General features: G+C 44.6%; 1 protein-coding gene across 1 annotated transcript in view; it reads right to left on the bottom strand.

The window, feature by feature from the left end:
• Positions 1-200: 200 nt before the first annotated feature.
• HS3ST2 (heparan sulfate-glucosamine 3-sulfotransferase 2) overlaps positions 201-27549 on the bottom strand; it is a 78989-nt gene continuing 51640 nt past the window's right edge. Inside the window, exon 2 of the mRNA XM_012780208.2 lies at positions 201-1574. Coding sequence (XP_012635662.1) covers positions 956-1574 — 619 coding nt within the window. The 3' untranslated portion in view covers positions 201-955. The remainder of the gene's footprint in view (positions 1575-27549) is intronic.

Raw genomic sequence — 27549 nt, 5'->3', positions numbered from 1 at the left:
TGGTCTTTCTGCCCCAGCCCCTGCCAACAGGACCTCCTTCCCCACCTCCACTTCCTTGCCCCTCCCCCACGCAGTCTCTGCCCCCTCCCTGCCCCTCCCAGACCCCTACCCTGCAGCACCACCCACCTTCTCCACTGGGAGGAACTGGATGAACAAACTGAACCGTGCTGCAGACCTGGCTTACAGAGAGAAGCCCAGCGTTAAGGACACGAGAGAGCCATATTTATTTCACATGGACAAGCATGATTCCGTCGCATGCTGAACACCAAAGCTCGTGTGAGCGAGGTACCCGTAACAGCAGAACTTATGTGCTTTTGTCCACAGGGAACAGGGAGAGTCACCAAGTGGTTTTCAGAGGCAGTATCCTTCAGAACACAGGCTCTGAAGTCACCGGCACATTTCATCACCAAAGGGTCCATCTCGCAGGAGTGGCCAGGGGGGGTGCTTCCAGCGTTGCAATCTTGAGATGGGTTGCCAAGTTCTGAGGAGGACTGAGGATGGTCCCCCATCCCACCACCCAGGGTGTCTTGGGGGAAAGAAGCTCAGAGGGAGGGTACATGCCACTTGGATTTAACAAGGCCACTCCTGGGCAGATAGTGACAGGGGCTGACTGCTGCATCCATAGCAACAGAACCATCACCACTTACGATATCTATCATCATGGGAAGATCCACTCTTCTTAAAGCAGTTCCCCAAGGCCCCTTATGGGCGGAAGGGTAACTACCGTGGAACTGACTGGAGGTGCCAGAGCAGATCAACTCTGCCCAGACAGACTGGGGAGAGCTAGTGGCAGGGACCCCCTGGTCTGGCGTTAGCTGGGCTTCCAGTTTCGGAGATGATGGGCTCCCAGCTGGGAAAGAGGCTGGAGTCTCGGCCTGTTGGGGGAAGAGGGCCAGAGGCTCTGAGAGCAAACCTCAAGGAAGAGACCACAGAATAGCCCTTGCCTCTGGGTGGCTCACTCCCACCTGAAGTCCTGCCCAACGGTCTCATAAAATTTGATATTATACGGTCTATAAAACTCCCGGAGCTGGTCTATGACTTCAGGGTCAATCTGTACATGAGTTCTCCCTTTGGACTTGCCCAGGCATCGAGGCAGGAGGCTCGACTGTGTTTTTTTCAAGCAAGGGAATCCTTTGGTCTTGTTGAAGTAGAAGTGCTTGTCCGTGATGAATCTCTTGATGCCCAGGAAGTCCTGGACGCGCCCCATCTCGCCGGCCGGGTCGGTGATGAGCCGCTCGCCGCTGACGAAGTGGATCTGGGCCAGCGGGAAGTACTGCAGCCAGCTCTCCAGGTGCAGCACGTACATGCCGATGCGGATGGCGTTCCACGACACGTCCACCAGGCCCAGGCTGCGGTTGCGGAAGGACAGGCCCTCGAAGGTGGGGATGTCCGGCTTCTTGGAGAGCGTCTGGGTGTAATCGGAGATGGCGCGAGTCACGGGGTTGCGCACCACCACGATCAGCTTGGTGTCTCGGGACATGTTGAAGATGCGGCGAGGGGCCTCCTGGGTGACGAAGTAGCTGGGCGTCTTCTCCAGCGTGATCTGGCTCTCCAGTGTCCTGGGCATCAGGCTCCTAGGGGCAGAAGCAACACATCGTCAAACAGGGTTCCCCCGGGGCCGGGGAGTCAAGCACAGCACATCGGCTCGCTCCACCTCGTGTCCTGTTCAGTCCCTGTCTTCTCCTCTCGCACATTTGAAACTCTCACCTGGTGAGAAACCCACTTTAACTCTTGTCTTTTTTTTTTTTTTTATTTTTTTAAATTTTTAACAGGTTTGCTTTAAAACTGGAAGCAACCTAGATGTCCATCCATATGTGTTAAATAAATTGTGGAACAGCCAATGAGTAGAGTTAGGCAGATCTGCATGTGTTAATATGGAATGATTTCCAACATATGGTGTTAAATAAAAAAAAGGCAAGGTACAGTGTGTGTATGGTAGGAAGGACACACAGGGCACCAGGAAAAATCAGTCGCTTCTAGGGAGGGAACTTGAGGTGGGTGAGAAACTAGCAGATGAGAGATAAATGAGAATTACTTTTTATTGTGTTATCTCTCACATGGCTTGAAATTTTCAATGCATTTATTGCATATTCAAAAAATACAAAGTAAGGCACTGAATATTGTTCTGGCAAAAGACACTTCTCCAATTATATTAAGAAAATCTTTTTTTGGGGGGGTGAAAGAAGCTTGTTTTGCAAGAATAGCAACTGTTTTAGATATGAGTTCTGATGTCTTCTCCTGCCAAAAACATCTGAAATACATCCTTTGTGTAGGCTTGAAGAAGAACAGAACTCCAGGCTGGTTGGGACCTCGGTTGGAAGCCAGGCAATGCAACCCTTCTCTCTTTTTTTAATTTCCTGGCTCTGCTTGAGACTTTAAGGGGTGATGGAAGGAGATTCTAACGTCTCCTTCCCAGGTACGTCTCTTTCAGACTTTGATGGAGGGAAACTCCTGGTTCCCAGTTGCTACTTCTTGATGAAGGTCATATTTTACCCTTAAACTAGTTTCTCTTAATTTTGGCTGCACATTACAACTACCTGAGAAGTTTATTCTTTCTTTTTTTTAAAAAATGAAGATGTCTGGGCTCTATCCTGGACCAGTTGATTCAAAATATTTGGGGCGGAGGTGTACTTTTCTAAAGGTCCTCCGATGATTCCAAGGTGAAGACGGAGTTGAGAAACACCCTTCCACAATCATCCTTTCTCCAGTCCTGACACTGTGACTTACCAACCACCAAAGCATTCATCTTCACATTCCTTTCAGATATTGACTCCTGGTTCCTAGACTTCTTCCCAGCTCCTACCATCATCTCCATCCAACAACTTGTCCTCACAGTGTTTTGACCTTCACGACGCCGAGCATGTCCATGTTCTCTTCCCTTCACCACCTCTTCCTCCTGCCCGTTCCTTGGGTCTTGTCATTGAAATTGCCCTAACTCTGGGATGGTTAGCTCAGAAATCTCACTCTAGGACTATGTATTGGGTTGAAATGGTGACCTTCCAAAATATATGCCCACCCAAGACCTTTGAATGTGACCTTATTTGGGAAAAGAGTCTTTGCAGATTTAATTAAATTAAGCCTAGAGATGAAATCATCCTAGATTAGGGTAGGCCTTAAGTCCAATGACGAGTGTCCTTAGAAGGGAAGAGAAGGAAGAGGAGACATGTAGGGAATGAGAAGACCTAAATTCAAAGGCAGGGAGTGAAGGAAGGTGTCTATAAGCTGTGAATATCAAGGAGTGCCACTGGCAGCCTCCGGAATCCAGGAGAGGGGCACAGACCAGAACCTTCCTCGGGGCATCCAGAAGGAACCAACCCTGCTAAACATTTGGTTTCAGACTTCTGGCCTCCAGAAGTGTGAAAGAATACATATCTCTTGTTTTAAGCCACCCAGTTTGCAGTCATTTGTTACAGCAGCCACAGTAAAAACTATAGATGACAACCTTGTTGCCTTCCACCTTTCCCATGGTCTCAAACTCATTACACCTGTTTTCAAATTCATCCAGGAGCCTCTCTTATCTCACTTTCTTCCCTGCTTTCCCTAGACCCAGTGAACAATCATTTCAATGGCATCATCATCATTATCATTATCATTATTGTCATCAACTTCATCAGGCTAATTCCAGCCTTTCATCCTTTCTAATTCTGTCCCTAGGTTGTCAAACAGCAGTGGAGAAAATTGCTGGCCCTTACAGTAAGTGGATCCTTTATATATTTATTAATTCCAGCTTTAGTTGAACCCTCAGTACTGACCTGTAGTTTCACATTTGTCTTTACAGGCTCTCCCTGTCATTCTTCATAGCAAATATTCCCAATTCTCACCATAAACTCCCAACTCTAATTTTGTCACCCACCCGTAACATGTAACTAGTCTCCCACGCTTTCCTCTCTATTATCTTGAAATTGACCTTGATTTGCACCCATCCTGAGCCCCTCCTGCTAGCCTCAGAGAACAAGGTATGCAGGGGCTCACCTGTCCACCCATGCTCAGGTCCCTTCTCCTACTGCCTTCTCTGCAAACCTACCCATTAGCCCTGTGAGCTTTCAAATCCCTTGTGCTATAGGGCTGAAACAACTGATACTTTGCTGTCAGGTCCAAAGTCTATATGGAACCTTGAGGGTTGAAAGTTTAAATAATATTTAGTAGTATTGAGTAGACCAATTTTTTTTTAAAGGATATCATTGTGAGTAAACAATCACAAGGCCACTTAAATAGAATTCTTTGGCTGGATTTTCTTAGGAATCTGGCTATATCCTATTATGAAGTTGGCACACATTGTAATTAGGTGTTGGCCTTTATGACAAGAGTAGACAAAATTATATAAATGTAACAGGGCATTTAGACTCTGTTTAAAGACTTTCCAAACTCTATAGGGCAACACAAAGATGTGGACGTGACAAGTGGTTAAACAGATTTCTTTACAATATCCTTCCCATACAGTGAAGAGAGGAATTGAAGATGCAACGTTTTCTAAGCTTATTGGACCATGGAGCTATGGATTTTTTCCAGGAGCACCAATTAACATCTCTCTCTGTTACCAGTTTGAACATCTCTCTCTGTTACCAATTCCAGTGATCTCCGGAGCATCTCATCATTCCCCTGTCTGTACACTGAAGTGAAGATCCACCCTTCTAGTTCCTAATCAGCATATCAGTTGCAAAACCAAATGACAAATACCAAGGAAGATATAGGAACATCTGATGGTAAACAAGATCACTGTAGCCACACCATGAGTCAAAGGGCTCCCATGGACTTCAAATTTTCTCTGTCCCCCCAAAACACCTTTGCATATTTACTTCTCTTTAGGTCCTTGGAATAGAACACAGGAATCCCGTGTGATGATGACATGCAAGGGGATGATGTGGGGGGGGGGTGCTTAGACTTTGCTTTGAGGCCCATCTTACTTCCTTATGTCACTGCTTAAATTTTGCTTACTTGTTTCCAGCTGCTAACAAACAGCTGGACTTTCCTCTCACCCTGTAACCCTCTTGAGCTTCTGCCTCCTTTTTTTATGTGGTTCTGCAAAAATTACTGAAAGAATAATCTAACACTCCCTGTTTCAACTTACTTCCCATCTGTTATTTTAACTCAGCAACAATTTCCCGTACACCTGGTTAACACCCCCACCCCCCACATTTTTCTTTGAGGAACTATCACTCCTGCTTTGGACAAAATCTTGGTGGGCCAAGAGGTGGGTGCATGATCAAAGTTAGGTCACTAAGTACCGACTGTGTTATAAAGACTAAAAAAATGGGTCATGAAGACTGAAAATGGAGCTCTTCCAATCAGCCATAGGGAGCTGTAACTGCAGCTCATGCCCAGTTGTCTATGCATCAGATACCGACCTCAACAACTCAACTCACCGTTTTTCTCCCCAAACTTATTTCTCTCTTTTGCCTGTTTTTACAGATATCACCGTGAAAACAGAAAAACCTCAAAATTGTTCTCCACTCTTTCTCACACCTAATGTCTTTCACTTTTGTAAGTTTTATTTCTCCAACCTTCTTAAGTCTCCCCATGGCTCACCTAGCCCACTCATGTGGCTGCAGGCCCTTGTCACCTCTTCCCCAGACAAGAGATTTCTCTCTGACGTCCCTGCTTCTACTTGCTCTCCCTTTCCATCTATTCTGCATTCTGTGTCCACTAGGGAATCCAATCAGGAGTTTTAAACTTTCTAGAGCAAAACCAATCATGTCAACCATCAGCGACTCTTTTGAATAAAGCCCGTATTCCCTGGCTGGGTACTTGAGCCCCCTGCCTACCTTTCTAGAATTAATCTCTTGCCACTTCCTGGTAACCTGATGCTCATGCCATACTGAACACACAATCCACTCCCCAAACATGTCTTGCTCCTCCGTGTGTGCTGTGCACTTACCGGGTGTTTTAGTTTTGTTTTTCAAGACCACGGATCATCTTTCTTGTCTCTTTTGCCCTCATGGATGCCTGCTCATGTTTCCAAATCCAAACCCAGAGTCACACACACCCTCTGGGAATCCTTCTTTGTGATCTCTCAGCACTTTGTAGATCCACCTGCTAGCACCCTCATCCCATCGGGTGGGCGTTATTAGTTATGCGTCCACTTATATCGACAAATCAGCAACTTGGACATGTTTCCTGCTCATTTCTGCCTTCCCAGCACAATACCTGGCACACCATAGGTGCTCTGGTTCGGCTAAGACCTCCAAATGCAGGAAGGTAAAATGAGATTTAAAGGAACACACCTCATGCCATGTCTGTTTCGCCATCTGCACACTGTCCCTAGCCCAAGGCTGGGGGGAGGCGGGGAAGAGGTGGTGAAATCAAACTGGATTCTGGGACCACCTGAGGGGTTTTTGGAGCAACACAAATGCCTGGGTCCCACGCCAGACTAATTAAATCAGAAACTCTTGGCACTGGGCCCAGGTACCTGCACTGTTAAGGCTCCCCAGATGGTTCCAGTGGGCTACCAGGACTAAGAACCACTGCTGTAGACTGTGCCTTCCTTCAGCCACATGTCCTTTAATATGGGTGTTCATGAGTATTAACTGGGTGCATCTTAGAGAAAAATTCCTAGGCCCCTCCCCCGTATGTTCTGATTTCAATGGGCTTGGGATGCAGTCCACACACCTGCATGTCAGATAAGCTCCCTTCGGGATTCTTATAATCAGGGAAGCTTGGGAAGTACAACCTTAATATTAATAATAGGTACCCTCAGAAGTGCATGATCAACTGATTACTGTCTAATATAGTGTAGGTTTATTTGTTTGTTTACTGTCCCTGGCCACCCCCTGCTCCACCTCATGGTAGAGTGTAAATTCCAGAAGTGAGTGTTGCTATCCTGTTCACTGCTGTATTCTCTGTATCTAGAGGACGCTGGTACTTAGTAGGGGTTCAGAAAATACTTGTCGAAGGGAAAAACATAAAGATAAGGCAGTCATCTGAGAACAGGGAGGCAGAATCATATTGTTTATACTAGTGGAGAGCTGTCCCTCTGTCCCATGCCACAGAAGTCCATACTCTATCACCCTAAGGGAAAAATCAGACTTTCTATAGCCTCTACCCACCTACCCTGCAAAAGAAAGAAAAAAGAATCCAAATGCTCTCTTATTATGCTTAGGCTCTCTGGAAGTTAGATTTTTGACCCACATTGGGCCACCCAGGGGAGCAGAGACAGCCCCCTGGGCCCCGCCGTCCACACTGGGACAGCCTGTGCATGTGTCAGCACGCGGGAGCCGGCCTGGTGTTGGGCTATCATTGGAAACTTACAGAGCTGGCACACCGCTGATTATTACTGATAGGATTCTTCGGAAGGTTTCATTTTCTGCTAAATTTGTACACCCTTTGTATGTGTTCTGGAAGGCCCGGCTGCCTGGGGGACCGTGGTGATTTATTAGCTCCTAACTGGGCAACCAGGCTCTTTGAAAATCATTGCAGTCTCCGGAGGCATAATTAGGAGCGGAAGAGGAGGGAAAAGGCCTTACTGCAAGAAACTGGTTCTTAAGACTAAACCTGCTAAACCCCACGTGCCGAGCGAGCCGGCAGGCGCGGCACCTGTGGCCGTTTAGCCTCGTCTGGTTGAGCCTGGACACGGGTCCCCTCCCGTATCGTGGGAACACTTCCTTCTAAGTCCACAGCCCCAGATCTTTCCATTTATGTGACCCAAGAGCAAAACACTAAGTCCAACCTTAAACTCCAGCAACCATTCATTCTTCATGCTCTCAGGATCAAGTCCTTATCGGGACTTCTGCAGCTCTTCCTGACCCTACTACCACGCATGGCCACTCCTGGGCTCTGGCCAGACTGGACTATTTAATGTCCAGTCTCTACTCCCCCCAAAGACTGTATTTTTCATGCTAAGGGACCCTTGAGGTGTTGTGCCCTTTGCACGAAGCCCTCCTTTAACTATCCTGGCAAAACCTCATATCTCAGTTCATTATCACCTCCACCACGAAGCCTTCCCTGACTGCGCCCTTAGCATTTCCCCCTGCATGGAAGAGGTGGGCATTTTTTTTACCCTTGTGATTCCATGGTACCTACTATAGACATAAACCATTTTTGACACATTATCTGAGTCTGTCATCCCCCTAAAGCGTAAGGCCCCTGATGGCAGGGATCATGACTGTCACATCTCTATTTTGACGATGCCTAGTCCTGGGCCCATATACATTCATGTATTCATTCAAGAGGCAAACATTTATTGAGCACTTACTGTATGCCAGGGATACAAAGGTAAGTGAAGTGTAGTTTCTTTCTTCAAGGTGTTAACAGTTTTGTGGACCAACAGGGGTGAGAGATTACAGGGTCTCTTTTCCAATGTGAGGGGCTGCACCTGAACTTGGCTTCCCACAGGGACTGGTAGCCTCCTCTTTCTGGGGCTATGCCCCAGCCCAGTTTCCCATGGGTCTTCAAGGTCCCCAGGCGCTGGGCAGCTGGCTTTCCCAGCTAACTCCTGTAAACAGCAGGCACACAAATCCAATCACCGGGTTGTTTTATTATGCCCCGATGGACAAGGCTGCTCTCATCCCTGCCCTGTAAGAATGGAGATTGATGGAGGTATGGGGGCAGAGTCCCTTCCTTGGGGCATAGACCCAGTTGGTCCAGGCCCTGGCAGGTCCCTCAGTGTGAGGATGAGAAGACAAGGTAACTCTGTCCTTCTGCCTATTCTATTGTGACCCTTGGCTTGCAGGTGTCCCCAGTAAAGGTTCTTTTACTCATTCCTTGTGAACTGTAGAATTTGTCCTATGTATGATAAGTAGAGAATATCAGGGGGTCCTTCTTGCATGATACACCCATGTAGAAGACAGTGGGCTATTTTAGTGGCTGCATATGAGTATAGGATTTAGAATCAAAGAGAGCTGGGTTTGAATCTTGTCACTTGCTCACCATAAGGAAGGAGTGTCCAGCAGACGTCAGCCATGCACATGGTCACTCATGCTTTGGACAACAAAATAATAGCAACCTTTGTTGTTCAGTGACTGTGGGCCAGACGCTGTTCTAAGCTCTGTGTATGAATCATCTCACTCAATCTTCACAATAACCCTACAAAGCAGACACTCACATTATTCCAGTTTTTGAACTGAGGAAACTAGGACGCAGAGAACTGAAGTAAATCACCAAAGCAACACAGTCAATTTGCAGAGTCTGGATTCAAGTGTGACTCTCTCACTAGAAGAAAACGTGAGAATATAAAAATGAATCTTGGCATGAGGACAGCCTTTCTAGGCATGAGGCAAAAATCATAAAGGAAAAGATGGAAAAGTTAGACTATGTAAAGAATGTAAGTTTCTGGAATGGAAAAATACCATAAATAAAATAAAAGAAAAATGACTAGCTGAAAAAATATTTGCAGTATGTATGCTACAGACACAAAGAACTGATTTCATCTATTTTTCACATATATTTATATTTTATATGTTTTTCCAGATTTCTTACAAATCAATAAGAAGAACCAACCAATAGAAGAAAGGAACATAGGCATGAGAAAAGAGTTAATAGGAAAAGTGCTGTGAATGGAAAATAAGCACACAAAAAGATACTCAATGTCTCAAAATTAAAGAAATGCAAATTAAAACCAGGATGACATAATACTGTTCATCTATAAGGCTGGAAATACATTTTTAAAAATTGTAACAGTAATTGTTGGCAAGAGTGTGAAAAACCAATACTCTCCTAATATTGGCAGGTGTATAAATCGATGCAGTATTTAGGAGGGCAATTAGATATTATCTATTAAAATGTAAAATGCACATACACTTTAACCCAGCAATTCCACTTCTGGAAATTTATTTGCACAAAGACCCGTATGCAAGGATATTCATTGTAGATATGCATGGATATTCATTTGTGGTAGACATTGGGGGGTGTCCCCCAAAGATACCTATACAGGCTGTTCCTATAGGGCAGCTGCCAGCCAAGGACTACATCTCCTGTTACACTCAGGTGGGCAGGTGGCTGACTCTTGGCAGGGACAGTGAGCAGAAGCGCTATGTACTACCTATGTACATAGGTAGCGCTATGTACTAGGTGAAGCAGAAGCGCTATGTACTAGGTGAAGGTGGTGACAAAGTAGGTATGTCCTCTTGGCTGTCTTTTCTGATCTACTAGCTGAGTGCACGGACAACGTGGTCCTGGAAGGGGGTGGGTCCAAAAAGTAGGAGAGGTAAGGAAGAACACTTAACAACTAGGAAACAACCCCCTCTGACTCTTGTCCAACAAGAAATAAACTTTTTCTTGGGGTTTGTTTGTTATAGCAGCTAGCATTAACCTAACTACTGAAACACTGTAATAAAAAAAGACCAGAAACAACCTACATGTCCATTAGTTGGTGACTAGTTAAACAACAGTGAGGCCATACAATAGATTATGATATAACTGTTAAGAAATGAGGTTGATTTATAAATATTTACACAGAAGGGAGTCCAAAATGTATTATTAAGTGAAAAAAGCAAGTTTCAAAATGGTAAGTTTAACATGTAAACATACACACATAAGCTAGTGTGCTGTCTATGCATAAACTTTTTCTGAAAAGATATACAATACATTGTTAAGAGCGATTATCTTCAGAGAGTAACCTTGGGGGGGTGGGGGTCAGGGATGGATTGTAGTGAAGAATGTGGATTTGTTACCACCTTTAGCTTTCTGCACTTATTGGACTTTTCTCCCTCTATCATAAATATGTATTCTTTGTTGTTTAAAAAACTAGCTACTGAAAAGCGATTTTTTTTTTTAAAAAAGTCTCCATTGATAATATTTAGGAAGAAGAGAGCCTCTATCGTGGAGTGAGGGGGTGGAAATGTGTCTGGAGTGGCTGAGGCGTGGGCGGGAGCAAGGACATGGAAGGTGAGAATGCATAGCTCTTTTTCTCAAGAAGCTTGCCCGGAAAGGAGGAAGGGTGTGTGGGTGTTGAATGAATGCTTTTTGCTGCTGCATGTGCAGCTCTGACAAGCTTCCAGGCAACTGGACCTCGATTTCTCAGGCCTCCATCTGTGGCTGACTATGGGGACACTATCTAGTGGTAACTCCCCAAATATCCCTCCGTTTGCAATCTGGGTTTAGTTTCTTCTCCTACCCTCCCTTTCTCTTGGAGCGTGTCCCTTAAGCTACTGCCTCTCACACTTTACTGTGCATTTGAATCACCTGGAGTGAGGGCGTCTTGCTGAAGTGCAGATTCCAATTCAGTAGGTCCAGGGAGGGGGCCTGAGAGTCTGCATTCTAGCAGGCTCTATGCTGAGGCTGACCTGCTGGTCCTTGGACCACACTTTGAGTAGCAAGGTCTTAAGGCAGCCCTGGCAACCCTGGCACAAATTCTGTATTCAAGGACTGTTTGCTGCATTAAACGGAATCAGATAATTGGTGTTGGGCGAGATATTGTGGATGATTTGCATTCAGAAAACCTGGGTTTGAGTCCCAGCTTTTCCATTTCCCGGCCACGTGACTCTCACATTCATTTGTTCACCTGCAACGTGTAGGTGCTGCTGCTGCTGACGTCACCTGGCTGTCGTGTGGACTCAGCTGGGTAAACATGTGAGAGTCCCACATCAACCATCAAGCACTGTCACCAGCCATCAAGGGGCTCCTCTTTCCCTACTTGAGTCTCCCCCTTTAGTTCAAGTCTTTTTCATTGTCAAAATGCCAGTCATTTACCCCTTCCCCCTCTCCTGCGACACTCCTGTGTGTCTCCTCTTCTTCCCAGTCAGAGTTGCTGAAATAAAGCCCGGGGGCATCCACTTCCTTCTCTCTGAGTTCCTCCTCTGCTTGTTACTCTGGCTCCCAGCCGGCCCCTCTGAGCACAGCCCTGCTCGTCAGCTCGGCCTCTGGTCCCAGCCTCCTTCCGCCTTCCTGTGGCAGCAGAGGCATCTTGTTCGCTCTCGGAACACACTCTCTGGCTGTCCTTTTTATCCTCTGACTCGTCCTTCTCCAGGCGTATTTCAGTCATTTGCCCTCAACTTAGCACTTACCTTCTCACGCCCCAGTGAATGGCCCACCATCCACCAGTAGCCCCAGCAACACCCACGTCGAATCTATAACCAAATCCAATTGATCACTTCTTACTCATTCTCTTTTGACGTCTGTCCCAGCCAGTGCAGGACCCATGGCAGCTGTGCTCACTCAAGGGCAGAGCGGCAGGGAGCAGCTCGGGCACCTTTCTCTAGCTAGGCTCTACTTTCTAGCATCCATGCTGGGTCAGCTTGCTCTGGAGTGATGTTCCCCAGTGACACCAGCATCCAGAAAGCAAGATGGTACATGGAGGCAGTCATCATACCATGTGCTGGCCGAGGGGATCTTTGTCCTCCTATAGTCTCCATTACTCAAATCAGTGAACGCACCCCATGAAGCGGAATGCACAGCAACTCCAAGACAAGCCTTCCAACCCTCCTCCAGTGGGGCCACGCCCACCCCTTCCCCCATATAGAAATTTTGGAACCACCACCTCCAGGCAGGATGACAGATCATCCCTAAGGACATGGAGGAGACCCTCAAAAAGGCCGGGGACCTGTACAAGAAGCTTCCTGAGCAACACTGGGTGCTGGGGGCACCTGACTGCCCTTTCTTTACACCTGCACCCACAGGGGAAGAGGGTTGCTGGAGAACTCCTGAAACTGGCAGGCTGGCTTCAACGCAGAGACCTGACTGCCAACACAAAGGGACTTCAGCACATAGTGAGCAAATCCACCACATGCGTCTGGCCAACTGGCTCTCTCACTCTGCACAACAACTATTTCAGACCTTCCCACTTCTCTGCAGAGGACCCAAACCCTGCCGTTTCCTGCCACTCTCAACAGATGAGCTCACATCACCATCCACAGAGAATATAGAAACCCTTGAGAATGGGACACCCTCAGCATCCTGCTACCGAGCACATGAAGTCTTCCACACTGACCAGCACGGGGACCGAGCTGGGTGCCAGCCTCCCTGGCCCGGACACCTTCTTCCCTCCTGGTGCTCCTGGCTTGTGTGGTTCACAGAGCCCCCACCCTCCACCCTCCGCCCCCTATGCACTCTAAGGACCAGTCGGTCCCCACCAGTTCTGGATGCTTCCCGGGCATCTGCAAACTCTCCAGCCAATGACTGCATGAGTCAGTGAGTTTATTTTTTAACGCCAAGCTTTGCAGCCTCACACTCCAGAGTGCCCAGGGGTATTAACGGTTTTGTCGGGATGAGTTCCGCAAGCCTGCCCCACGTCCTGCGGCATCACAGTGCCCCCTGGTGGGAGGTGATCCAACTGCAGCTGTTGGAACGAACACCTGTTGCCTCCCTTTCAGAGAGGAACCAATGATAGGAGTCCTTTCCAGTCTGTCTCCTTAAAGTTGCAGTTGTATCAGAATATATGAATCTCTATGGTTGCGAGGGATTAGCAGGGGTTGGCTTTCTGGTTATGCCAGAAACTCCGCTGCTTAAATATCATCCAGGCCTCAGATGTGCCCAAAGCCACGTGTATGGTTGTTGGATCACCAATACTTTTGATAGGTCCAAGCCCTGCCTAAACTGTACACACTAGGATTCTTGTCGGGGCTTTGGTGTAAACGGTCCAGCTCTGCACTTCGGTTCTGGAAGGCATTCTTGAAACCCGGCAAGATGAACCAGCAGGCGGTCTCCCAGCCCCCAGACCTACTCCTTTCTGTCTCCAGGACTTCGCTGTTCTTTCTACCTTGATTAGTTTACCTTGGCTCTTCCTATGGCTCAGTCCTTCTCATACTCAAGTCTCAGTTCAAATGTTACCACTTTCAAATGTCACTCTTTAAACCCCGTAGTTTATTTCTGTCATCGCTCTAAGCACGATCTGTAATTATCTTGCATATCTGTTTCTCTAGTGCCTCTCCTCCCCCCAGCTCATCTGAAAACCCCGTCAGGAAGGGCTGGTGTCTGCCTTGCTGGCTGTGGTATCCTCAGTCCTTGTCACGGAGCCATCCCATTACAGGCAAGCAAAAGAGAATGATTCATACCCACCAAATATTTTGCTTGTTGAATGAATAAGATGGGAAGGAATCGTCTAAACCAAGAAGACACGGAGTCCTGGAGGAAATTCGGCAGCCTGAGAGCTTTAGGAAGAATTTCCCAAAGTGTGTTCACTTGTCATCTGTGGTGCCCACAGTGATTCATGGATGAAATTTACATTTTTTTACAGTTATGTGTTGATTTTAATATATTTTAGAAAATTGGAACTAGGACATCGCTTTTATTTAACAGATCTCTTTGCTTAGGATGAAGCTTCAATACATTGTGGAGGTAGCAAATGTGAATTGATCTAAATTTACAAATATTAAGTAAATAATAGTACAAATGGCAGTGAGGGAATTAAGTGGTCAGAGAAACCCTCTGGGGGACATTTGAGCAGAAGGACAAGAGGTGAGAATAATAAATGATAATAAATGGATAGAAGGTATAAACTCAAAATATCAAAGAGAAACGGTGAAGAGTTGGTGGCAGGCAATAAATGTAGACATATTTCTGGAAGGAGGGAGGCTGACTGATGAGGGGCATTCGACTTAGGAGAGAGGACAAGGCTGAGACTCGAGTGGCTGTGGGAGAGGGGGTGTCATTAAGGAGGGGAAAGTGGGTTCTTGCCAGAAAGACCCCTAACAGCTCAGAAGCCAGAAGCACCAGGGACCCTGGTGGGGGTGAGAGGTTTGGGCAAAGGCGTAAACTGATGTTCGAGGTTTCCAGAAGGAGGCGCTGCATCCATAGAACCTTGCCCCAACCCACAGCCAGGCCTCTGCTCTGCTCCTACGAGGGCAGAGGAGGGAGATTACCCTTTGCAGCTTTGGAACCAGGGACCCCAGACCCAGTGACACTGGAGACAGTGAAGAGACAGGAGAGACACTGAGACAGAGTGCGGGCAGGCAGGCGCATCTACTGCCAGCTGACACGTGGAGGGTCCCTCCCAGGAGAAACTGACCAGTCCGGATGGCGAGTCCTGTCTACCAAAGCACCGTTTAGGAAAAGCAAAGCTGCCAAGTCCCATCAAGATCAACATCAGCCGCTGTAATCCAGAGTCATAATTCAGTGCAGAAATAGGTCAAAAGGAAACACTATCATTTCAACAGATTCTGAAAAAGGCACTTAGTAAATTCAATATCTGTGACTAATTTAGGGAAAGATAGTAACTGTAAGAAAGCAGAAAGGCTGCCTGTTGGACACGAAACAGATTTGTCCATCCCAACCCCACAGGCACTAGCAAGCTGAAGGCAGAAATAATCTCAACAGCTAACGTTTGTTGAGAGCCTTGCGGCAGGCGTGGCTACGTGTGCTTTCAGGTGTATCATCTCATTTAAACTTCACCATAATATTTCCCGGTAGGTATTACTATTAACCCTAATATTCACTGAATGGAATTAGGCACAAAGAAGGAAACTGCCCAAGGACTCAAGGTACTGAGTAGGGAAGCTGGGATATAAACACAAGGGTTTTAACTCTAGTCCTGTCCTTACAACCTCCAGGTTATGAGTCTCATTAAAGTTAGGCAAAACAAAGATGCCTGCGAACACAATTAATATTTAATATTGTTCTATAAATTAAAACTTTAATAACTGGGGAGATGAGACATTGTAATGTTAGAAAGACATCAATTCTTCTCAAATTAATCTAGAAATCAAGTGTAATTTCCAATCCAAACCCCAAAAGGATTTAGGAAATTGAATTTGACATAATAATTATACAGTTTCTATTGGATAAGTAAATTAAGGGAAAGAGCCAATGTATTTTATTAGAAGGAAGCATGATGGGGATGGAATTGTAATATCCCATATGAATAATATAATATATATGATAAAGCTGTAGTAATTAAAACAGTATGGCTCTGGCTCAGGAATATAGGCAAATGGATTAATGGAACAGAACACAAAATCAGAAATAAGCATGGTTATGTGAAAAAACATGATAAAGGTGGCATTTCAAATTGGTTGGGAAATTATGGATTATTAGAACTTTGTTGGAGCAATTGGCCAATCATTTGGGAAAAACATGGAGTTAGATTTTTTCATTCATACCCTACCCAAATATTAATTCAAGATGAATGAAATAATTAAATGTTAAAAAGAACGTAATGACACAGAGTTAAAATATCAGTAAACACGCCTGCATTCTTGAGAACTGGGGAGGCTTTATAATCATGATATTGTAGGAAGAAAGCACAGGGAAATGCTTTTGATGTGACCACATAAAAATTTTTAAAGTTCTGGAAGACAAAAAAAAGTCACCATAAAGAGAAAGAAAACTCCAAAGAAAAACTGTGTTTCAAATATTATTATATATTTGAATATTGAGTATTATATATTTGAATAATATATTATATATCACAAGTACTTACTTTTAATACATAGAGTTTTTATAAATCAATATGAAAAATACCTCAATAGAAAACTGAGGAAAAGACATAACTCCTGAAAGAAGACATAAAATTGGAACTATATTGAAATACATGAGATATCAAAGAATTATAAATTAAATCCAAGTAAGAGAGCATTTTGACCTATAACTGTTAAAAATTATTTAGTGTTGACTATGGAACATTAGAAATATGCACCCATAAAGTGCTAGGATTGTAAATAAGTTTAAATTTTATGGAAGGCAGTTTCTAGAATTTATCCTGTCAAAATATTAAGATATTTGCAAAAAGATGTATATTATAAGGATGCTCAACCCAGTATTACTTATGTAAAGTGGTGAAATTATAGAAACAACCTAAATGTAGATAAGACTAATATTGATTAAATGACAGCACATTCATTTAAGGAGATGTTATACTGTGATTATAAATAACATTTTAGAAAATGTTTGAGACGTTGGGAAAATGTTGGTGTTAAATTAGTATGTAAAAAAAAAAGTTTAAAAATACTTTGTACACATGATAACTGGTCTCTGTGTCTGCGTACTTGGATATTAAAAGGAAGATATAATTTTCTCTGTGCCCAGAAAAAAGGGAAGACATAATTTGCCCATGATATTCTAGTTTCTGACATTCTCTACCTCTCCCAACTATATATAAAAATATACCACTTGCTGTTCTTGATAACTTTTCCTGAAAGATGTGTAGAACAGCCTCTGCTTTGATATTCATACAAAACCCTTCACTACTTCACTCCCAATGCATTTATAAATTCCAAATAGGAAACCAGTACAGAGCTATAGTCCATTTCAGCCAAACAACTTCTAACAGCAACTTCAAAGAGAAAATCAGGTGTAGATGCACAGAATATATTGAATGATACGTAAGAACATGTGAGGGCGGGCCTCTGGGAAGGGAAACTGGAGGGCTGAGGGCTAGAAGGAAACTCATTTTTCATTGTGAGACATAATTCTTGAAAGAAGGCAGAAAATTTGCAAAATATTCAAATTCATTAGCTATCAAAGAAATTAAATCCTTTATAATTTTAAGATTAAATTCAATTTTAAAATTAATTCTTTGTGATTTTAATCCTTTGAAATACAAATCCTATCCCTTCTGTACCCTTTAACTTTTTGGGTTAAGTGCATTTTTGTCAAATGACGAGTGTAGGAATAAAAGTTTGCATTTCTGGTTTGCTACTTACTACAAAGTATGTAGCCTCAGGCAAGTCACTTAACCTCAGTCTGGGCCTCAGTTTCCCCATGGTAGAGGCTAAAATAAAATTCACTCTGCAGGATAGTGGAAAGGATCATTTCTATGATGCATAGAAATCTCCCAATATGTTCTGGTGCACAGTAGGTTAGCTGTAGTTAATATCATTAACCTTGTACCTACCTGAGGCTGCACGGACAACTGAAGCAGAATGTAATTATCTATGTTGGAACAAAGCCAGGATACCTGAGTCTTGCAAAACATGCAGCTGAATGTTCAATCAAGATACGTTAAATACACACAGCCTCAGAACATACCCAGTGCTTTCCCTGAAGGTTCAGGAAGTAAAATGCATTTCACCATAGCACATCTGCTCATTTTTTAAAATTCCACAACTAATTAGCCAGATTCCTCATCAGCGATCTCTATGTGGATTAACTAAATATGTCAGCAAACCCTGGCCCTTTTCTGTTAAACACAGGTGATTTTTTTTTTCCTACCTACTAGTGCCTCCAGCAAGTTGCTAAATGCCTGGGCAATTGGACAGTTAAGGCTAACTTTTACTTAACCCACTGGAAGGCATTTCTCTTGCAGAAGATCAGTCTGATTGCTCTGTAAAATTAGGAAGGCACAGTAGCTTAGCAGTAAAACCTACAGACACTGGAGTCGGCCTGACACGGCCTCTAATTCTGCTCGTTCACCTCTTGACTGAGTAATCCCGTGTAAATTATTTAACCCTTTTGAGCCTCAGTTTTCTCATCTGTTAAGTGGAGCCAATTGTGGTGCCTACCTTGTAGGATTATTGTCATAATTAAGTGTGACAAGGGATGAGAATTGAATAAGAAAATGTACAGTAATTGGCACAGTGCTTAGTGCTCAGTAAGGCCTCAAAAATGTTAACAAAACAAAGATGTATGTGCTTTTGCATGAGAAAATCCAAAAGGAGCAATAGTGTCCTCATAAAGGCAACCAGAGAAGGTCACCTACTGCAGAAACATGTATGTAACTGAGCTCACTTTAAGGAACACTTTAACAACCAGGAAAAAAAAAACAGTAACAAAGAACATTCATGTTCTCCTCTGTGTCAAGCTTATAAATAACTTGCTCATTAGACATCCTAAAAGGAAAATGTGAGAAAAGCTGTTTAAAAGTATGATTCTATTATGGTCAAAAAAATTTCAATGGTTTTAAAGAAAAAAAAAATAAAGCAATGCTCCTTTAAGAAGAAAATTTCTCTAGAAAACCCAAGTCTGATTATTATTGTGATTATCAAATGGAATCTATTATATGTCCACATTTTTTCAAGGAGTGGGCTGTCACAAAAATGTAACGAATCACTATTTAATTCTAAGTACTCGTGTGAAAAGTAATTTTCTGATTAGCAAGGATGTCAAAAGAGAGCTGTCTGAAACTTTGATTTTTTTTTTTCTGATTGTACAAGATTGTCATGGAGGATACATGGTTTTTTCCTTATTATACCAAGAATCTTGAAATGGAAGAAGGTATTCGTTAGTTACCTGTTATGTCTTGAAGCCAACCCTAAGAGTAGTCATTGCTCCAAAGGCAGTAATGTAGTCTTGTTGTATTTTTACTTTATTTTTAAAGAAATATTTTTGGCAAAAGTCTGTTATTTCCCAGAAAGTTATAGCCAATTCCCAAAATCTCAAGTCTCATCCCACCTCCCAGTTGCAGTAAAGCCTTGTTGAATGTGTAAAGCATAATCCCCACTGGAAACTATGTAGTGTGGAGAGAAACACGGGCCCGAGTTGTGATCTAGTCTCCATCACTTAAAAATTGGGGCACACAACATATAGGAATAACATTTGTTGGGCAGATGGGAGGGGGGGGAAGGGGCTGGGTATATACATACGTAATGAGTGCGATGCCACCGTCTAGGGGAGGGACACGTTTGAAGCTCTGACTCACAGGGAAGAGGGGGACAAGGGCAATATACGTAACCTCAACATTTGTACCCCCATAATAAGCTGAAATAAAAAAAATTGGGGCACACAAAGCAAGGCAGTGAAACTCTCTGGGTCTCAGTTTCCATACACAGAATGCAAAAGGTATTACAGGTTGAGTAGTCCTTATCTGAAATGCTTGGGACCAGAAGTGTTCCAGATTGCAGATTTTTTTTGGATTTTAGAAAATTTGCATTATGCTTACTGGTTGAGCATTCTAAATCTGCAAATCTGAAATGTTCCAATGAGTATTTCCTTTGGGCATCATGTCGGGCACTCAAATAGTTTCGGATTTTGGAGCGTTTTGGATTTTGGATTTTTAAATTCAGGTGCTCAACCTGTATGTTTCCTACAAGGCTACTATGAAGATTAAATAAGTTGTATCTAAAGTGTTAGCTCATGTTACACAGCCTCCCTCTGCACTTATTATCACTGCAACTAAGTTTGATTTTGACTCTTAACTTATCACCAAAGTGTTTGAGTCTGGAGCTTTCATTGTTCTCTGTGCTTACTCCTTTGTTTATTTTCAGGAAGTTCATCTAAGTGTTTGTGTTTGTGTGCGTACAAGTCTTCCACGTGAATTTTCAGGTGGACACATCTATGCATGGCTAGAGAATAAAGGAAGATGGGTCAATCTTGATGTCGTGGCTGTTGTACAGTTTCACCAGCTAGTTTATTCAACATTGAAAAGCAAACATGTTTGTGCTATGCACTGTCCCTGATGCTGAGGGAATTTTTTTTCTTTGCCTTAATTAAGGAGCTTATAATCTAGCCAATGAGACAAAAACAAAGAGAAATGCTAGAGGTGGAAATGCACTCAAGGAACAATGACAGCAGATGAGGTGGTGGCACCTCACTCTACTCCAGAGAATTGCAAGAGTGACATGGTTAAGCCAGCATGAGTTTGGTTACACTGATATCCAAACGAACGCTATGATGAAGTGGCAACCAAGAGGTCATTTCTTTTCCAGAAGGAGCAAATGGTCAGTGGTGTCTAATGCTGTAGACAAGACAAAGAATTTATTAAAAAGTAGCCCTTGTATTTATGGGATCAAGCAGCCTTAGCAAGAGATGGGGATAAAAGGACACATCAGTTAATCCGCCTTGAATGGGAGAAAGAAGACCAGGGATGGCTTTAGGTAGTGTCCAGGTTTGGTTTTCCCCCAGAAGTAGACACTGAGACAAAGATTTGAATGCAAGAAATTTATTCGAAAGGTGATCTTAGGAAATACCAGAGAGTGGGGACAGAAGGACTCCAATAAAAGGTGTGTTGTGAAGGCAGTCACCCTGTGGGCACCTAGGCCTCGATCCCACTGAGGAGCTCTGGGAGACAGTGTGGGATCTAATCTAGAGTTGTCGCAGTTGAAAAACAAGAAAGCTGGAGTATTTACCTGCTATTGGTTGAGGGCTATCTCCAGGGGTATGAAGCCTCTAGAATTTTGGCCTGCCTTTCACAGGCCAAACATGTTTCTGCTCAGTCTTCATTGTGTAAGGGTGAAGACCAAAAGGTATCTGAGCAGAACATCGGCAGTGTCTGCTACAAGTGCATGCATCCTCATGCATGGCATTAGTGTCTTTTGTAAAACAGACCTCAGGCAGCTCCCTTCTCATGGCTCTATAGGCACCAGGGAATTCTCTTAGCAGGCACTGAATCTTCCAGCACCTTGATCTTGGACTTCCCAGCCTCCAAAACTATTGGAAATAAATGTTTATAAGCCACCCACTGTATGGTATTTTGTTATAGCAGCAGGAGCAGACTAAGACAGTGGAAAAATGGAAGGATTTGCAGAAACAAGGTCAGCCCTGGGAAGGGCTGGGAAGGGCAGGGCTGGAGACTTAAAGTGGACTTACAGGTTTGAAATGGCCATTGGGGCATGGAGTGGGAAATTCCCAGGTGCCCACAAAAACTCACTCATAAATGCTAGGGACTCTGATGAATTGTGACTCATAATTCAAAAGTGGAATCAATGCCTCAGGAACACTTTAAAAATGTGAGGTGCAAACTAGCAAAGGAAGGTGGAGGAAATATCTCCCTTTTGGGGTTCTTGAGTTTGTTTTGTTTTTTCAGATCTATAAAACAGAGGTCACCATCTGGGTGGTGTCAAAGTACCTATATCAGACCTACTACTTAAAGTTGTGCGAGGTGGTTTCTGCCCATGGATGCCCAGCCAAGGGAGAAATGGGGGTGAAATCAAGTCTACATTTAGTTTACCAAGCTGTCTCCACCGCACCTTACTAGAAAGTGGTGCTTGTCTATTTTGCACGAAGCTGCAAGTGGCCCTGGGCTTCACACGAGAAATCCCCTTCATGGGGGTTTGGGCCAATGTGGATCTTCAAAAGTGGGTTATCCAGACCCCGAGTCCAATGGAATGATGTGAACACACCCTCTTTCAGCGCCCCAGCCCCAAGCTGCACTTCCCAAGAAAGGTTTCCTGCCTATTAGCATCAGAGAGAGAAACAAAAAGCTATATTTCAATTTGTTTATTGCTCTCAAGCATCTGTTACTTTGCTATGCTTTGCAGGGAAACTTGGCATCTCATATTCATAAACAGGCTGCTTTGGGTTTAATTGTGCAACTAACTCGAGCTATAAAACAGAATCCACGGCTGCCTGGAGAGGGTTTTGAGAGAGAAGAAAATGAGCCTCCAGAGCTACTTTGCTTAGAAGATAATCTGTGTGTTAACTGCACCCCCTGTAAGTGGTGCACATTTACCTCTCAGTCTTGGGGTGTGCGGGAGCGAGCCGGGGTCCCCATGCATGAGCCTGGAGAGAAAGGCTGATTTCTGACGGCCTGACCCTTGGAGACAGGCTGGGAAAACTGGCTGGGCCAGATGGTCTGTCTGTATCTCTGACTCCCAGTCTTCTGGCAACCAGTGACCATCGGGCTGGGCGGTTGTGTGCAGGACCTTCTGCTTGGTGTTCCTCTAGGGGAATGGTCCCCATTTCGTCCTCAGTAGAGAAGCATCTCTGGCAAAAAAATCTAGGACAAACATGGAATCCATAATGATGCATGGTGAGGTAGGGAGTGAGATTGGAAGGCAACAGCCCCAAGTTCAAAGTTCTGTCCTTCCAGTCGTCTTTGCTTCTCTTCATTCTGTCTTCTGGGACTATGGATGGGATTGACACCTGGAAGATTCTCCTGTACTATAGGCTTAAGGAAACAAGGTTAGGGGAGGGCTTTCCTCTTCCAAGCCATCTCCCACAGACCCTGAAGTTAAAGAGGCAAAAACGAGGGGTTGGAGTGGTGGTGGTAAGTCACATGAAAGTGAAAAACGCAAGGCTGAAGATCTACCTGACAAAAAAAGACGATGGTCAAGGTCGATGTCTAGATGAGATCGGAGCCTGCCTAACTTTTCACAGCGGATACAGCTGACAGTAGATGTATTTTTTCCTCCATTTCGCAGATGGGAAAACTGAGACGAGAGAAGTTACCCAAGGACATCCAGCTCAAAAGTGGCAAAGTAGAGGTTGAACCCAGGAGCCTGTGGGCTTCCCTAGACCCTGCACCAGAAGGTGATGGTTCGGGACCTGTCCCAGGGCTCAGGGAGAAGACACAGGGTCCGAAGCTCCTTCTGTGACAGAGTCCTGTGACTGTGGCTGTGCAGAGTCCTGCCGACACCTGCATCCTTGTGGACCAGGCTTCTGCCCTTCCTTCTGTCTCAGCAGGAGCTCCGGTTTGGAGTCCAATGAACCTGGGTTTGAAACTCAGCCCACCCTCTAACTAGTGTGATCTTAGGCAAGTTACTGAACCTCGCTATTCCTTGGGTTTCTTATCTACAAAACAGAGACGATCGTAATAATATTTCACAGGGTTGTTGCAAGGATTGAGACGATCAAATGAGATAAATTAGATTGTGTAAAGCCCTTAGAATGGCCCTGAGACATAATTCCAGTGTTAGATGTCATAATTAACATTTATACAGTGGAATTTGGGCCAAGTGTAGCTCAGCTTTCTTTCTTGACCACGTCTTTTCCCTTTTCCTCTGTTGCTGGGACTTGCCTTTCGCAGAGAAATGATGGAGCCCTTATTCCCACCTGGGGCAGGACCCACCTGTCCTGGTTTTTAGAGGTAGGACTGGAAGCCACACCTCTGACTGTTCTCTCTGAGGCCCTCATGAGAGTGAGGCCAGTCCAGATCCCTTCTGCGACTTTCTGGGTGGGTGCCCCAACTTTTCCATTAGGCAGGACCCAAAGTCAAGTTTAAAAGGAGACGATTCATAACTGCATAATGCCTAATTTTGGCCTTGTGTTCAAGACATATTCCTCAATCTAGCTTTACTAGGAATATAAGTAGAAATTATATTTTAATGTTCACCTGCCTCTATATTTTTATTTAGTTTAGAACCAGGAAGTGAGGAGGGATATGATTCATTGCTAACCTTGACCCTTAACAGAAGGAGGTATGGAGTTCACCCACCATCTACTATGTTTCCGCTTTTTTAGCCTCCCCAATTTTTCTGTCTCTTAAAGGGTGTCAAAGCTTCAGACTGAGCAGTGGGGCTGAAGCTCTGGACAGCAGTTGCCTGTCACTGCTGGGCTGGTGGGAGACTCCCTGAACTTTTAAAAAAAAATTATCATTATCTTTCATCCTGTGACTCTCAGAGGCAAGAATGGTCCATGTGCTTGGGAATTGGCATCTGTTTGCAGTTTATAATATTCTGCAAGCACTATAAAGTGATCTGAATTTTCCTCAAATGGAGCATATGGATGGCAGGGATGTTGCTATGGTCTGGGAATCTTAAACGCAGCTAAGTTCACCTCCCTCGCTGAACCACACGACTCTCTTGGAAATCCTACGCATGTTATTTTTTTAATGCAAAGTCAGAAATAAAGATTTTCATGTGAAATTTTCTCAGTTATAAAATTTTGGCAAATGTTTTTTAAACAACATCAATAGCTACTGGAAAAAAAAAAAAACTATAATAAGGACCAAATAAAACGTGTCCCCTGATGCTCTAGCCAACAAGCTGCCAGTTTGCAGCCTGTGTGCCTTGGCCACTGGCATATTCTTCTTTTTTTAAATTTCTGTTTATTAAGGACCCATTAGATTCCAAACACTTGAGAAGATGCTGGGAGAAGAGAAGCAGGCAAAGGACCCACAGTTTTTGTCCCTATAAGTCTTGCACACAATTAAGCCATGCAACTTTGGCATAAGTTTCTTAGATGCTGTGAAGACTCTTATCCAGCTTCCCAAATGCCACTGGAAACCTTTCTGTTCTCACTTTGCTGAGAAGTTGGGGGTTTTGCCATGGAAGTCACCTGTGCCTATGTAGACCCCTTTGTGCCTACCCTTGTCAGTTTCCTGCAAGCTCTACTTTTCAACGGGTTTCCTTCGACTCTTGCCATTCCAACATGGCTGGACATGAATTCTTTTTTTTTTTTTTTTAACAACATAATGAATGGATTTATAGTTAATATAGTACTTTTTCACCATGAGAATGTTACTCAGTTAATTAATATAAAGGTTTTTTTTTACATTAGATCTCTTCTCTATTTCAATGTTAATATAATGGGTTTCGTTTTTAAATTAAATCTTTTTCCATTTCAATATTAGTTATACGTGAATACATTTTTCTAAATGTTTTCTACCCAGAGATAAACATTTCAATTTTTGGCTGACTATGTGATATCTAAATACAATATTAACTTGGGACATAAAACAATAATCTAATAAAAACATGGAGAAAAGACTCCTCAACAATTCAAGAGGCAGTGATTATAACTTAATAGTGGTGATTTCATAGGATTCTGGGCAAAAGCTTCCTTCTTCCTATTTCGTGTGTTTTGAAAATTCTAAAATTGTGAAATATTACTTATGTGAATTTCAGCCATCTTACTTCTTTGACTCCCCCCCCACTTTTTAACCAGCAAATACAAATTATAGGCTGCATTCTTTCAGTGCATTACTTGTTGTAAAGAAAACATATTTTCCCATTTATATATCAATTTGTTCCCATTTTAAGGGAAACAACAAAGAATATGAAACTCCCCTGTTTACTGTTTCTTGGAAACTTTCAGACACCAAAGCTCAGGTTTAGCCTCAGCAGCACAAAGGTTTTCAGGGCGAGGTTTGATTCAGGAGGTCCTTCACAGTCACACCTGTGCATTTCTCTTCCGTGCAGACACCTGCAAACAAGCACAGGTGCTGAGAACACCCAACGGAAGAGCAATCGCACCTCCAGCTTCTGCTGCCTCCACAACAGGCAGCGCCAAAGGCAGTGACATGAGGACCGGGAGCGACTGTGTTAAAACTGAAGTCACGATGTTGGGATCTTGAGGGCTGAAGGTTCCAAAGGAATGGTGTATATGTAATTCTATCTGACTTGAAAGTTCTCCCTTCCTGGAGCTCCGGATGCTAAGGCTAAGAGGTTCCACGTGACACAGCCTTCCAGGGAGCAGCCGTTACAGGAATCGTGCATTCTGGTACCCTCTTTAGAGCAAGGCGGGGTCTGGAGACTGGGAGGAGATGGGAAAACTGGAAAAAGAGTAGTAGAGAGTACAGGAGGCAACACCGGAAAGCAGCCATGCTCTGCTCACATGCTCTGCTCACGTGACTCTACTTAGCTCCTGATGCCACCAATGTCTGCCCTGCCCAGTTCAGTGTCCTCTCACCTCCCCTCAGCAGCAGGGAAGGAGGGGAACCAGCATTTCACTGATCACCTGTTCACGTCAAGAAACAGGCAGGAGCATCCACTGGTGTTCTCATTTAGCCCTGCCAACAACCCTATAAGACACGTGTTATTATTATTTCTATTTTTCATATGAGGACGGTAACTTTAGACAAAGTAAATTCGTTCCCAAGATCGTAGAATTAGTCAATGGCAGAGCTAGGATTTGAACCGATATCTGTTCTTTGGTTGCAAGTGCTAGAAACTCAGCTCAAACAACAAGGGAATTTGTTGTCATACATACTTTGGGAGTCCAGTGACTCATCTAGTCTCAGGCCCATCTGGATCCAGGGCGTCACATAGCGTCTTTTTTTCTCCCTGCGACTCACCAGCTGTGGTCTCTCTCCCAGGCCAAGGACCCCTGAGCCCCTTGTTGGGGGGCGGGTGTCTGTGGCCATGGAGAAATCCCCATGCTTTGACGGCAGAAGGCAGAAGTGATTGCCTTATCCTCTTTGGGAGCCCAGGGAAAGATTCCAGACACAAGCCTATTTGGAGGAAGAATTCAGCAGTGGAGTTGCCACCTCCAGATTAATTTACACTCCGGCGGCCCCCGGAGAGGCTGACAGACTGATGGATGGCAATGCCTGCTGGGTGTGCAGCCGCATTAATGCTGCCACGAACTCAGCTCATTAGCTCCGAGCTCCTCTCCTTCCCTTGCCACACCTCGGACACAGCCAATCTCATGCAAGACGGAGCCGGCTCGCCCGGGCCCCGCGCGCTCAGTGCTGGATTCCCGGGAGGATTCCCAGTGGGGCTGCCCAGACCCCCACCCCGTCCGCCATCTGCCTCCATCCGTCCAAGGACGTGGTGCAAACACGCACCTGGCAGGAACACAGTCTGCAGAGGAGCTCAATCACCTTCCCCGGGGGAGCCCAGGAGCAGTCCCGAAGCCAGGAGGACTCACGACAACAGCCGTCCTGCCTGCGGGGCATTAGGCACGTGAAGGCTCCGGAGACCGTCTACGAGATACTGAAACACCTGGTGGATTCTGCTGGAATCCAGAGACACAATCAGTCAGACTGGTCATTTGCTTGGAAAACACAACCTCAGTTTGGAGCTGTCTAGACAGAGACGCTGGGTTGGTGACGACATGGCACAGTTGTTGAGTTTGTAGCCAGAGCCCAGGCAGTCTGCGGAGATGGTCCTGGCACTGACTTATGAAGATGGTGCTCAGCTTGTGGAAAGAATACAGAATGGCCGACTGACTCTCACTCTTCCCCTCTGAGGTTGTTGCAGGAATAGAATAGGACTTTGGGCAATCCCAAGATGCTATCTGTTCCCTCCTTCTGCTCCTACGGCTTCATCTCCAACCATCGCCCCTCCCTTGCCCCACTCCAGCCTCACTGGCTATTTTGCAGTCGAACACGCCAGGCACTCGCCCACCTCAGGGCCTTTGCACATGTCA

Source organism: Microcebus murinus, chromosome 19 (assembly GCF_040939455.1).
Source record: "Microcebus murinus isolate Inina chromosome 19, M.murinus_Inina_mat1.0, whole genome shotgun sequence".
Taxonomy (NCBI): domain Eukaryota; kingdom Metazoa; phylum Chordata; class Mammalia; order Primates; family Cheirogaleidae; genus Microcebus; species Microcebus murinus.
The sequence above is the reverse complement of the archived record's forward strand: the minus strand, read 5'-3'. Positions and strand labels throughout refer to the sequence as shown.